The 14,538-nt window shown below is 38.1% G+C and overlaps 1 protein-coding gene across 5 annotated transcripts in view; it reads right to left on the reverse strand.

Moving 5' to 3' along the window:
* Nucleotides 1–14,538, reverse strand: part of kiaa0825 (KIAA0825 ortholog) — a 148,224-nt gene that overhangs the window by 103,971 nt on the left and 29,715 nt on the right. For all 5 annotated transcript variants that reach the window (XM_028457055.1, XM_028457054.1, XM_028457057.1 and 2 more), the window contains 8 exons: nt 12,866–13,033; nt 11,770–11,852; nt 11,337–11,594; nt 7,100–7,377; nt 5,436–5,586; nt 3,577–3,767; nt 582–788; nt 372–482 (listed from right to left, as the gene is read on the reverse strand). In XM_028457055.1, coding sequence (XP_028312856.1) covers nt 372–482; nt 582–788; nt 3,577–3,767; nt 5,436–5,586; nt 7,100–7,377; nt 11,337–11,594; nt 11,770–11,852; nt 12,866–13,033 — 1,447 coding nt within the window. The remainder of the gene's footprint in view (nt 1–371; nt 483–581; nt 789–3,576; nt 3,768–5,435; nt 5,587–7,099; nt 7,378–11,336; nt 11,595–11,769; nt 11,853–12,865; nt 13,034–14,538) is intronic.

Below are 14,538 nucleotides of genomic sequence, written 5' to 3' on the forward strand. Positions count from 1 at the left end.
GGGTGAAGGTGATTCACTCTACAGTAGAGGTCACATTCATACCTGGATACAAATTTTATGTAAATACAATACAAAAGTTATATAAATGATTCAGTATTCATCTGCATTTCCTCTCTACAGTATGCTTATGCTCTTTATATAACATGCACTATATAAACATGAACAAACAATGTTAGCAGCATGACTTTTTTCCATCTTACATCTGTGTTGTAGTAGCTGAGGGTCCGTAATCTCAAGGCTAAATAGGAAATGATAAATCTAGCTTATCACACACCTTCACTTATCCCAATACCACAAGTGGATGTGTACTTTTGTATACAAGATGTTTAACCTTGTATATTATTGGTGAAAATTGCAGAAATGTTACATACCTTAAGGCCTGCTGTTTGAGGAGGTTAGGGCTGATAGCATTTAGCCAGTGTGCAACACCTCTTCCAGGCAGTTGTGGAGTGAAATCCTCAGCAGTGTTAAACATAAATGTCCTGTATAGAATCAGATGGAAATAGGTAAAGGTGTAATCAATAAAACATCCTTGAATTAAGGTTAAATAAGAACAAATAAGTGGTGGACTTTGTACTAACCGATACAGTAAGGATATAGGTGCTGTGGTAATGACGAGCACAGTAAGGAGTTGGTCACACAAGCTGTGGATTTGGAATGGCCAGTCTGAACAACCAGCTATTATGGAAATTGCTGAAGAAGGGCTGGAGTGCATCAAAGCCTCTGGACTTTCACACACACTCCACATCAGGTGCTCCACATGCAGCAGCAGGGCTGTGATGTCACATCTTAAATTACATGGGACAAAAAACAACAACATTAAAATAAAGCAAGGCGAATAGAATTTAGACACCAAAACATCACATGATATAGAAGCCCACGAAAGCTTTGTCTGGTTACATTGTTCAGAAATGAAATTAACTTAACTTTTACCATACAATCTATGCTTTGATGCTACGCCCACCCATTGCTTTGACATAACCAGCCATAAATCTGCTCTCTCGATTGGATGGGGGCTGCTGCTCATCATCTCTCATGTCCTCATCTCTGCTGCCTTACGACCTAAATCGTTACCAGTGAAACCGGGATGAACTGATACAGGAGAAGTGAATTAGCTTAAGAGTACCCATGTGGGTACTAAAGACCATAGGGATCAGGGAGTGGTTTGAAAGGGCATCTGTTTAGCCTTATCTCACACTTTAACTCACCCACACCCATAGAAACACAAAAACCTATCCAACATAAAGCAGGTTTTGTGATGACATCCTGCAGTGCAACTCATGCAAATCCTTGTTTATGTCGTACTATTTCCTCTTTTCTATTTTATTGTCAATCATTTTACATATTTTGTTATTCAAGGAAGAAAAAGACGATAGAATAAAGAAAATGTACTGATATAAAGTCCTTTAGACCATGGCTAATCAGTGACATTTTTTTAGCTTGGATTATAAAGCCAACCACTAAAGCTGCATCAGACAGTTTGAATGGCCGTTTAGCAAAAATCTGGTACTTCCTGTATTAGTCTATTACATGCACTGTTAGAGCTGATATGGGTGGAATATTCAATGGCGCACTAGATATCTTTGTCTTTCTATAATACAACATGTACTTATGTTACTTAATATAATAATTAGGGGTGTCCCGATCCGATATTGATTTTGGATATCGGTCCTATATCAGCCAGAAAACAAATATCGGATTTAATCGGATTGCATCTAAAATCTACATTGTAAGCGCTCTGATAAGTTTTTGTTGTTTTTGACCCCGCCCTCAGTTGTTCCCACCATATACTGACAGTAAAAAATAACTGAAATGAGCTTGAATTGTTGACTATTGTTCTCTGTTTGTGTAATATCACTTGATCAAGCCTTTTCTAACATTCCACACTACAAAATAAGTAAAACAATTATGAATGATTCGTGCTGATATTGTATCGGAATGATATCGGTATCAGCCAATAACCAAGGCTGCAATATCGGTACGGTATCGGACGTGAAAAAGTTGTATCGGGACATCCCTAATAATAATGTGACTAAAAAAATTAATCTTGAACTATAAATTTGGTCAGTCAAAATGTTTATTAGTCCAGAAAAGATAAGCAGAAAGTGTACATTGCACATTTTCCAGTAGGTGATTCTACACCAAAGGGAGGCTTAATGGTTTGAGCTATTATGTCTCAGCAAGTTCTTGCAGGATCAGTTTAAAAATGTGGAGGTTGTGCCATGACAAAAACACATATACTAAAATGCATTATAAAGTATTATTATTAATAAAGAAGATTATTTTAACTGGCTAACAAAGATTATTTCAAGAAAAGATCAAATACTTTCATCAAATTCACTCGTATAATATTTGACTTGCTTCAAACTCAAACTTAGTCACCAACCATTTACAAATGTCTGTCTTTTTTAGAGCTTTTAACTCATGGAACAAATTGCCAAGGGACCTGAAAGACATGTCAACTTTATACATATTTAAAAAAATCTTTAAAATCTTTTTACCTATCTTAATGTATATATCATGTATTTTTACTTTTGAAAACGAAAAAGGTTTTTGGAAGTATAGATGTTGGTCAGTTTGTTTGTGTGTGTTTGTGAGTTTGTACACAATCACTTGAAAAGTTAGGAACAGATTTTGATGAAATTTTCAAGAAATGTTGATAATAGGACAAGTAACAGCTGATTAAATTTTCTGTTCTGGTAGCCAAAATAAAATATATAGATATATATATCGCATTCAATTTCCCATCCACACTGTGGAACTCCTGTTAAACATTGTACACGATAACTTGAAAAGTTATAAACGCATTTTGATGAAATTTTCAGAAAATGTTGATAATGGGTCAAGGAACAGTTGATTCACATTTGGTGATGTTCTGGCTAACATATATATATATATATATATATATATATATATATATATGTGTATGTATAGATATATATCCCTTTAGTTTTCCCATCCACACTGTGGAACTCCTGTTCAACATTGTTTTAGAACACAGATGATGTCATCAGTGTAAAATCGTGTACACAAACATACACACACACACAGACAAACAGATCGACCAACATACTTCCGAAAACCGTTTTCGTTTTGGAACAGTGTATCCGTGGAGACCTCCAAATCCGATCGGCCGTTTTCGAAAGTCTGCGCTCAACGAGCGCGGGTTAATTTCATGTATTTGTTGGTGTAATGAAAATGTGTCTTGATGTACCTTTTTATGTAATGTTTCTGTATATTTTTTCTGTTCTTATATGTATTAGAATCTTGTTTTTTTTTTTTTTCTATGGACCCCAGGAAGATTAGCAACCACCACGGTGGAAGCTAATGGGGAGCCAGTGAACAAATAAACAAATATACATTAACTGGTTCATTATCTGTTTTTTTGGCTGTAGGATGGCAGGTGAACTGTTTTGGACTATAGGGTCAAACTTAAATAAACACCTGCAACAGCCTACAATCCTGATGAATAGGTAGGTTCTACACCTACATAAACAACAATTTAAAAAAAAGAAGACAACTGAGGGTGTTGTTTGTTACATTTACTGCTTCCAACACTTAAATGGAATGAAATACCTGATTTGAAGGTGTCTCTTATATGATGGACGGGCCCTTGCATATCTTTGCACTAACAACTGTAGAGTCTCCGACAGCACCTGGCCAAGCACATCCTTGGCCAGCTCCGCTGAAAGAACTGTCCACAAGTCACTCCGCAGCCCACACAGGAAATAAAACCACATCTGCACTGAGAAGGAGCAACGCTCGCCCTGTGAAAGACAAAGTGTGGAAGTGTGAGAGAGGAGTACAGATAAAGATAGGTGGTGATACAGACTATGACAGTGAAGCAAAAAGGTGATAAAGTGAATGGAGAAAAGAAAAGGTGAACATGAAACCCTGAAGACAAAAAAAGAGAGAAAGACAGAGACACTGGCAGGTCTGTCAACACCAGGATGTCTCAGTGGTCATGCCACCTGCACTCTGCACATGGGTTTCTGTTCCCATTGGGACTTTGCGCTGCTTTAAAGTCTTGAACTGGATATCACATCACAACAGGCACACACACGCTCACCCAGGAGCCAGAAGTGCTTCTGTTTAAAGAGAGGCACGGCAAGCTAAAGTGACAGAATACACAGTATAAAACAAGACAAGGACAAAAGGTTAGAGAAAAGTATTTTTCTGGCACCTTGCACATTTCATTTATGTTTTTTTTTCTTTTTTCAAAAAATGATATATTCATCCTCCTAAAACTTTTCTTCTCAGCATATAATTTTCCATCTGTTCCTTTACCATACATTTTTCATAAATTATATAAACTGTATATATATATATACACACCTTGCTCTACTATCCTTTCCCTTACTAAACAAACTTACTAAACCAAGGAGCATGCCAGGATTTTTTCGTGATTAATTCAAAAGTTTTAATAAATCATAAACACATCCTGATAAAGCTCATGTTTATTATTAAGTTTAAACAATCACCCATTATATAAAGTCAAAAGTTTTACAACAACAAGATGACAATAGTGGAATGCATGTTAAATTTGATTTTGGTTAACTTTTCTGACCTAATATGTTAGTATGAGTGCTGATGTGGATTTATAATTGGCATTAATCCAACAATTAAAAACAGGATGAAGGAAGCTCACTGTGGAAACACACAATTGTAAAAATAAGGCACACACTAGGCTTCAATGAAAAAAAGCCAGATGCACCAGAGATTAAAAAAATAAATAAAAAATACACACACATACCAGTCAATGGAACCCATATCCTCAGATGTTGCACACCCACACATGCGTGCATTATTACATATGCACGTAGTGATGGTTGAACAAAAGCACACACCTGCACACAGCAGGCCTGTCTGACACCTGTGACCCGGAACGGAGGAAGGAACAAAGGCAAAAAAGAAGGCAAACTTGGAATGAAGTAAGAAAGCGAGGGGAGGTTTAGATTGGTTTAAGGGCATAAAGGTAGGGGAGTTCCAGGGGCTCTACACTGTTTCCAGACAGTCCCAGTGTAGACTACTGACTTCAGACAACTGAATCCCAGGAGCCCTGAGGGCAGCATGGAAGCCACAGATGTTCTCAGGGAGCTCATGTAGAAGGCTGAGATAGAGGAAGGTGAGTGGGAAGTAAGGATGCATTATGGGAACCATGAGAAGACACAAAAAAGCTCTTGGGGATAATTCCTCGAGTTCCTGAAACTCTAAAATGGAAAAAACCCAGCCCAAGCTGGTATATAGATATGAGTTTTCACTCTTAACAATTAAACAAGTTAAAATAAAAAATGCAGACAGGCCAAAAGCACACGTTACATAAAATCGAAAAAGCGAAGAGAGAATAAGAAAATTCTGAATCAATGATGTGCGTGACTATAACTTTATTAGCTGTAGGTGTAAAACTGTTTAAGTCGAATGTATAAACTTCTTACCTCATAGAAGGGTTTGGGGTCAGCCCAGTGGTGACTGTCTGCATCTTGAAGAATGCAGGTGGCACATATTTGAGTGCAGTAGCAGGTTAATTGCTCTCTGATGGCCTCGGCTGTGTCTTGGTACTTCTGGATAGGCAGTAAGGTCAGGGGTCTTGGCACAGAGCAAGGAAACACACTTTTAAAGGTAATAACAGAAAATGCATAATATATCATGATACACAAGACATATTAAGGACAAGCTTAGGTCAAGAGTTCACCAAAGCACAATTTAGTAATCCCGTCGTATAACCAACTATATTCAGGGAGCTATCAAACAACCACTGACGAGAAACAGGTTATTTATTCTAAAAGTTCACAATGAAATGATTTATCTTTCGAATCACATTACGTCAATACTTTCCAGACACTTGAAATATTCTGACAGCGGTGCCTGGAGCTTAAAACCAGTGGGAATGAAAGTTGAAGCAGCGGAAAAGTACTTTACGACCTAAGGGGGACCATTGCAGGTGGAGGGGTGAGCAGGAACAGAGGTGGGACACGGGGTGCACTAAGGCCTACAGAGATATCTTTATAGGAGAGCTGCAACGAACAGAGGTTAAAGCCATACTGTGGACATAAAAACTTACCAGGTGCAGCCACAATATGTGTGTCATTATGGTGTGTCAATCATTTTCAGTCTTTTTCAAATTTTTGTCTACTGAAGCCACTCTTTATCACCTTCGTCTAACCTCAAAACTTAACTTGTGCTCTCTGAAATAATTTGAAAATATTGAGACGTGTAAATCTTGAAACGTATTTTTTTGAATTATGGAAGCATTTTCTCCCTTTTTACAACTCAAATATTACCAATTGTTGAAAACACCAAATTGCCAAGGTACCTGTTGCTGTACAGCCTCTAAGTGAGTTTACACTGTAGTTTTATGTTTGTCTTTTTTTTTTTTTTTAAATGAATTGTTTACTTTAATTATGGTGTGGACTAGAATGTGGGTCTAAAATCAACTAAAGTGATAAAACTTGTTGTGGTTCACTTACAATCTAGAGCAAATAGACAATCCATTGTATGTGTTTCCATTACCCTTGGAAATGCGCAAAATCTAAACAGTACAATAAAATCTGGTAATGGAAACACCTGAATTTTGAAAAAACACATATCGCTAAAATGTTTTTACGCTTTCATGAGGAGAAATTGTAGACGTTTCAATATTGAAATGTGTTGCAAAAGCCCTATGGAAACACTTTTTCCGCAGATACACATCACACAACGTGACGTACCTAATCGCATGATGTGACGTACCTTCGAGAAAACATGGTGCGGTACGTGTAAACAGAAGAGGAAACAGGGACATTTCTTAGTATTAAACTTAAAAAATATTACTGCCACATTAGACAGCAAACAACAAAGGAATACAGAGTTTTATAAGGAGCTTCCTGCAGCGAAGTCTCGCAGGATGAGATTTCACGGGAGTTACGAGGCGCCTGCCCAAAACAACCTTCAACATTCAAAGCGCAATTATACTTTGTCGACATTTAGAAATATATCTGTAATGGAAACCCAGAGAGGCAGTGCAGTTTTTTTTGTACTACTTCATGGGTGTAATGCACAAATGGGGTCATACAAGTATTTATAGTCATGAACTTTTTTCCCTCATCTTCAAATTTCTTACACTTTAGTTGCAGCAGTATTTGGATCCTTCAGCCTGGCATTGTAGTGTCTCAGTCTTTGGTGCACATAAATGCAAGTGGCCAGCAAAGCAGGCAAGTTCTTCAGTGGTGCTGATGATGGCACCTCCAGGGCCCTCTGCTGCAAGCGCTCTAACATAGCAAATGCTGTTCTACTGCATGCCTCCACAAAGCTTGAACGCACCCCTAAGAGAGTGCTGTCACTGCAGGCTGCCGCGAGGGGTAGTAAGGCATCTAGCTCCATCATGATTGCTCCACAAAACTGAGGAGAGAAAGAAACAAGCCAGTATGAGATGAGCTTAAAACCAGAAGGAAATTCTGTCAGTAAGATGACAAAAAGGGGAAAAATCTGAAAGAGATCTAATTAGATGTAAATAATGGAGCATTTGTGAGGAGTCAAGGGAATGACATGAATTCATGATTGAGCTGAGTAAAGCACATGGATCGTTCCGCTGACATTGTGCAAGCTATTACAGCTGAAAATCAAACAGTGATGAGTGCAAATGTAGAATACAGATGTGTGAAGACATGCCCTTAACCTAAGCTACGTTTCTCTACATGAAGGATTGACACTGGGAAAAGTTAAAATTCTTACTCCTGGGGAAACATCATTGATTGTAGCCACGTTTTAAAAGAGTTGTGATAGTACACAAACACAAGGAGAGGAGACAGACGAGCTTAGATGGAAGGAAAGGAAAAGGTCAGGCCTAGGTGAGCATGAGTGAGAAAGGAGTGAGAGCAGTGTAGTATTGTGAACGATCCGATCAACTGACATAGGACTAGGATCATTTACATTTGTACTGGATCAGGGAGGGGAAAACAGTTAAGAGCCACAATAAAATGTTGCTAAGAGCTACAAAACATATCATTTTCACAACTATACATGAACATAAAATATTATCATCTCTGGGTTTTAAGCACTACATGAATCTATCACTGGCAAATCTTACATAGAAAGAAATAATATGTTACATAAAAAGTGGACCTGGTCACAAGTTAAAGTACTTTTGTATTACCTATTGCCACCTCAGGATGTGTACGTGTAACGATTTACTATGTACGTACTAGGCCTCCAATGGCTCATGATAATAATGTTTCTTCGCAAAACAGCAGCAATAATTAACTCAGGATTGACTGAGGATGATCTGAGGTCCACTCGATGATCTTTCATAGGCTTTGAGTCTAAAACATTACAAGTTACAAGTTCCAACGTGGTGGTTGTTGCTGAATTAGCAGGCCAGGTCCATATTGACATGATTACACCACAGAGTTTATAATACAATGATAAAATGATGATGATAATGCAATGCAATTTTTAGACATGTTCTTTTTAATAATGTATGTAACCTCACAGTGCATTTACATACCTCGGGAGTATGAATACCCATATTTGAGAACCACTGCTCTATTCGATCAAGATGTGATGGCAGTGGAGACTATTGACATGTTGAGAAACCAGTATGGGATGATGTGGGATTTGTAAAAAAAAAAAAAATACTATCCTGCAATCAGAAGATGGGTCCACCAAGGTCATAAACCAATGAAAGTGGTAAAAAAAAAAAAAAAAGAAGAATGGCTTTAATGAGAACATGTTTATCTTAAAATGCTTATATTGTTGGTTGATCATCATGGTAAATTTACTTTAACCAAATTTGAAAAAAATGCTGAAAGCAAATTTTGGTCATATCGGTGCTAATTACATTTCAAGTGTAAATAATTAAAAAGTGCAACGTCGTAACTATGTTGTAAAAACGTTGTGTATTAAGAAGTGTCAAAATAATATATGTAAATAATTTCTGCCAACGTTTCTTAAACAGTCAAGGAGGGCCACGAGCTGGACCACTCCTAGGTTAAGATTGGGCCACATTTTTATTTATTTATTTATTTATTTATTTATTTATTCAGTTCATTTCCGACATGGTTGCAATCACAGAAATTCATTTTGACATTCAGAGCAGAATCTTTAAGCTGTATGTGATAATATATTTATTTATTTTTTATTTATTCAGTTCTTATATATCCCTAGGTTGAAAAGCTCAGCCCTAATTAATTTAGGGCTCTATTCTCCCATGTGTGTAAGTCCAAAAAGCCACGCAGCTTTAATCAGCTGCTGCGTGATTAATTAAAACTCTGACAGATGCAGACTTCTGTCCACGTTGGTCACAAAAATGGCGCCGCAAAAATGGCTGCCCACTGCTCCTCAGGGATGGGTTAAATGCAGAGGACAAATTCCATGTATGTAATAACATTACATGGCCAATTAAAGGCGAAAGCCCCGATTTAAACTACTTTCATAAGTCCAACGTAAAGTCACAGTTTGATCCACTACAGAGTGAAACAAGCTGTCATATGCAAATGAGGATGGATCAGAAACTGTTCCCACACTTATTTTAATGAGGCTCAGCTCAGGTCGCTTTAAACTATTTATATTTGAAACTGAATATTATGGAAGCCTATAGTTCTGTTTCACTGCAAACATCCCTCTGTATTAAAGCAGGACGCTCTGCGGCCGAGTTATTTCCTCATATCTCCAGCTCATCTAACTCGGTCACGCTTTACAGTGATGATGATGATGATGATGATGATGATGATCAAAGAGAGAGATTTTAACTGTGACTCAGTCACACTGCAATAATCTGATCAATGATCTGATCAAATCAACCTGTTACATTGTTTATCAATGAAGGCATTTCAAATTAAAAGTGAACTTCATCATTTTCACGGATTTCAATGACATTTACAAGTGTTGAGAAAACTCCATGTTACGTGATTTCTAGACAGCACAAACAAATGACATCACCGCCTCCTTTCCTTCAACCCGCCTTCATTCACACATATGTGCTTTTTGGCTCCTTAAGCGCGGTGGGCGTGTCAACAGCGAATACATGTAGGAGAGAAGTGCGTAACTGCAGGCGTGCAAAAAATTGCTTAAGTCCAGATGGGAGAATAGAGCCCTAAATCACCACTACTATTGTAAGTTATTGTTACAGCACAATTCAAGATTAATCCAAGCAGGCAACTTGTAAATGAGTCAAGGGGAACTGTAATGGTTCACATTTTTACGCCTACTGTAGTGGTACCCAGTGTTGTCTTTTACTGCTCTATTCGGCCTGCTTCTAGGTTCAGTATGTTGCGTCAGTCAGAGATATACAATATGAATGCAAATGTATGCATTTGTAACCACGCATGTGTAACCTTTGGGCTGAAAGGCTCTCGTCCTTGAAGCACTGACCTACATGTAAATATGCTGTACAGGTCCAAAGCAAAGACAAATTCTGACATTCGTTAGCAATGAGAGATACAAATGCTGTCAGTGCAAAAGGTCCGAAGTAAGAAAAGGTAGGAGCCAGAGAAGAAAGGTGGAGGAGAAGTGAAGAGTTTATCCAGTAACATTGAGAAATTGTGAAGAACAGAAAATAGCAGTGGGTCTAAAGGGCTGAAAGAAATGGAGGAATGTGTATTTAATGTTTCTCTAGAGGAAGTGCTCGAAAGGTTCAAGGGTAGAAAATGAACAGGAACTTTCACAAAACAATTGTCAATAAGTGAATGTCCAAACAGATTGTTGTGCAACATCACTTATTCTTTGCATCCTTTGTAGCCAGTGACCTCAAATACATCCAAATAATCATTAATCTTTTTTGATTCAAGATGTCAAATACTGTGTCAGGCTCGAGCCATTTTAGCTCACAATGAGAGACGCATCTTCCTACTTGAGTAACAAAAAGCGAATATTAGCCTTGGTTTGTGTGTAATCTGTAGTAACAGTTCTGGATTAGTCAGGGAGGGTTAAGAAAAAATGAACAAATTAATGGGGCAGGGATGTATGGTAAATGGTAACCATGGTCATGAACAAGAAGTGTAACAAGTGTTATTCAGGGTTGGTTGACCTCGATATTATTTTGTCATAAATGAGTGTGCATTGTTAAAGTGCAATGTAATAGTATAAGAAAGTTTGAAAAAACGTTGCTGTGCAGAAAGACATTAAAAATGATTGCTGCCTCAAGACATTTATCATACAACAAGGCCTTGCTGAAAAGGAGAATGAAAAATGATGTAATCCTAAGAATGTTTGTTCATGTGAAATTCAACAATAAACTCCCAACCTTAAAGGAAAACAAAAAAGACTGGTATCGCATTCAAAAATGCACTTGAGTTATCAACAGGCCAAAATGAAAACTTTTTGCATTTGAATAATTGAAATGAATACTTGAGCATGGCTACCTTTGCTATCATTTGGGGGGTTTCTCTCTCTGCATGGTTGTAGAATGAGTCCTCTTTCAGACGAGTGCTGTGGGGCTGTAGAACTGGGATTGCAGCAACAGCACACAGAGAAATACTGATGTGTCCAGATGAATGTAAGGACTCTTCCTGCTGTAGATTCTTGGCGCAAACATCATCAAGCACCACCGAGACACAGTGCTCCATATGAGGGGCCAGACCTTTATATGCTGATCTCCAGTTAAACTCAAGAACCTGTGCCTGAAAATGAGAAGACGAACCAACATCCAATTAATAATGAAATGCTGAAGGGTATATTTTCACCTGTACTATTTCACTGTAAAACCATTCAGCCTTTTTGTAATTATGGAAAAAGCTAATAGGGCTGTGGGCCATTGAATAGTTGAAAAAGAAAACTTTCTTGTGAAAGGCTCACCCCCGGTGTGTTAGGTGTTTCTGGGGTAGATTTCCAACCCTCTTCAGTCATATTCCCCTCCTCTTTGCTCTTTTTCAAGATACCTGATGAAAAATAAATCTACATTGATAAATCCACGGTGATATTATGGTTCTTTGAATTGAAGAATCACTATTGGCAAAGACTGCACAAACATGAATTTAACAATTGCAAATGATTTAAACACATATAGTATCAGTCAAACAGCAAATTGTGTGTGGGTGTGTAGAGAAACCAATAAAAGCATACATGATGTAGGGTTAGCTAGCAATTAAAAAGGCAACTTCAAGGCCACAGCTCTCTAATCAGCAGGTGAAGTGTAAAACCCCAGGCAAGGCAATTTAGCCAAACAAGACCGCACGCAACGGAAGGTGGAGGAAGCCGCAAGTGCATCACTTTTTGACCTTTAAGCCCATCTGATGAATTTCTGGTAATTAAGCCGTTTGATTGCCTGGAATTAATGATTTGGATAACTGCCCTTTAAAAGCTGTTTACCTCTCTGTAAACCGAGCATTCTGCAAGTCTTGTTTTTGTAGATGTAACCTTTATGGAAATTACTCCATGCACCAAAAGCTTTCTTTTAACATCTCTGTACTAACGGATCAAAGGAGACAAAGCAAAAGTATACTAAAGCATCAGAAAAGACCATAATGAGTCCAGCGATCAAACAACAAGTGACTGTGTGTGTGTGTTTGTGTGCAAGAGTTTTGGGTTTTTTGCCATGCTGCTATACATGTACAGCAAGAACAAGAGATGTGGAATGTATCATCTGCCACCCACAAAAATACGAGCGATTCCCTAAATATTTGTAAAATCTATCCATCTTCTATTCAATCAGAAACTTCTGCATAATAATTAAATTGAATAACAATAAAAAAATCCAAATGTTTCACACAAACAGGAAATAGAAATCTTTGGGATAAGATGGTAAACAGTAGTAATTATTTAAGTATTAAGTATTTTGTAGTATTTATGTTGAGTCATGACAACTAAGTATGAGTATTTTTGAAAAAAAGAAGAGAAAAAAGAGCTAATTTCAGTGTTCCTAATTGTTAGGTGCAAAATTTGAATACCATACCTTTCACAGGGGTAGTGTCTCCTGTACAGTTAATGAAGGTCACGTTTGTAACCAACTCTCTCACTTCACTCTCAAACCTCAGCATGGTGCAAGCTAGCTGGGTTAACACCCTCAGCTGGTGTGACGTCAAACTGAAGCTTCTGTTCTTGATGGGAAGGTCCATCGGTGCTGTAAGAGACAAAATAATAAATGCGGGCCAGCAAGAGAAAAGCATTACAGTTTATAGTTATGTCAAAAAAAAAAATCTAATTCAATAAAAAAGTTTTCTATCAAAACTATCCCCAGACAAAGTCATTTGGGTAAAAGGTGAGCTTGATGTCTCGCCTCACAAAACACCTTTCATCACTCATGTTTTTCCAATACACTGTATAATTAAAAGAGACGGTGAGAACATACAAAACTTCCGGAGAAGTCACACATGCACAGCCTTCTCCTCGGCAGAAAACTTTTTTCTCGTAACCCGTCGATGACCCTCCCGGCAAATATGGATTTCCCATTTTGGAGGCTGCCAAAGCCATCACCCAGGGGATGTTCCGCATTAAACCGGAGAATGGGCGGCTGGGAGATGCGTTGCCATACTCCCAGACACATGCACAAATACTTCTGTGTGTCCGCTTAAATGAGCTCCTCCGTTGCAAAGGCATTTGGGAATGGATGAGCTCAGTATTAGCCTAGACTCTGAAAGCATAGAGATGATTGAGTGCTGAGATGGAAAGAAGAAGGAGGATTGGGAGGGGTTTCTTTTAATAATTGTAACAATATTGCCTCTGGATCCTCGGGTAATTTTGTTACATTGTTGAGCAAATTCTTACTCTGAATATATGATTGCCTGCCCTTAAGGATGTTAAAATCATTGTTGTTTATTATTAGTGTTCGAGTGAGAGTCAATAAGTCTGATGGGTCAGGTATTTCTCTACACATTTTTGTGCATTTGTATGTCATAAGTAAAAGCTTAATTTGTAGTCACTTTTACACTTGCACATGCCAGTATCACATTGAAACCAGATTGTGTCCAAAAAGTTAAATATATTCTGACAACAAGTTTCTTTTCATTTGGAAGTCAAAGTGCATACATGTATTCATGTGCAAGTCGATGTGCATGCATGTATGAAATTGCAAGTGACTAGCTGTGTGATTATTTTGGACTCAAAAAAGTGTGTATGTATCCACATTTGTTTGTGTGAGTGTAATTAGGCTGCAACTCAGCAATCCTCTGTAATAGGTTCCAAAGGGAGTCTGTGCCAGGGAGACATCCTCATGCTGCATGTGTACACGCGTGACCTGGCTGACACTCATGTGCCAGCCTTGTTCTCCGGTTTGCACATTCACACACGCACCACCAATCTTGTCTATTTCTGAAGTCACCAGCAAATCAAGAGTTCTGATGCTTAACATGGGGGCAAACTAAAGCTGTCAACAACTCAAGAGTAAACAATGGAATCCCGATGTGACAGGACACGATAGAGAGTTAGCCACATAGTCAAGGGAGTTTCTAAAAGCACATCGTTGCCTCCTCCCCAACCCACCTTCAATCCCACCTTCTCTTGGGCATCCATCTGAAGACGAAAACCATTAACTACTACTTCATCTGGAGCAGCACCTCATCCTGAGCTAAGGCTCTTGCTCTTACCATTTTCTCTGTTCATTTCCTCCACCTATGACTCACTGACAGT

This window comes from Gouania willdenowi, chromosome 9, assembly GCF_900634775.1.
Source record: "Gouania willdenowi chromosome 9, fGouWil2.1, whole genome shotgun sequence".
In the NCBI taxonomy this organism is placed as follows: domain Eukaryota; kingdom Metazoa; phylum Chordata; class Actinopteri; order Blenniiformes; family Gobiesocidae; genus Gouania; species Gouania willdenowi.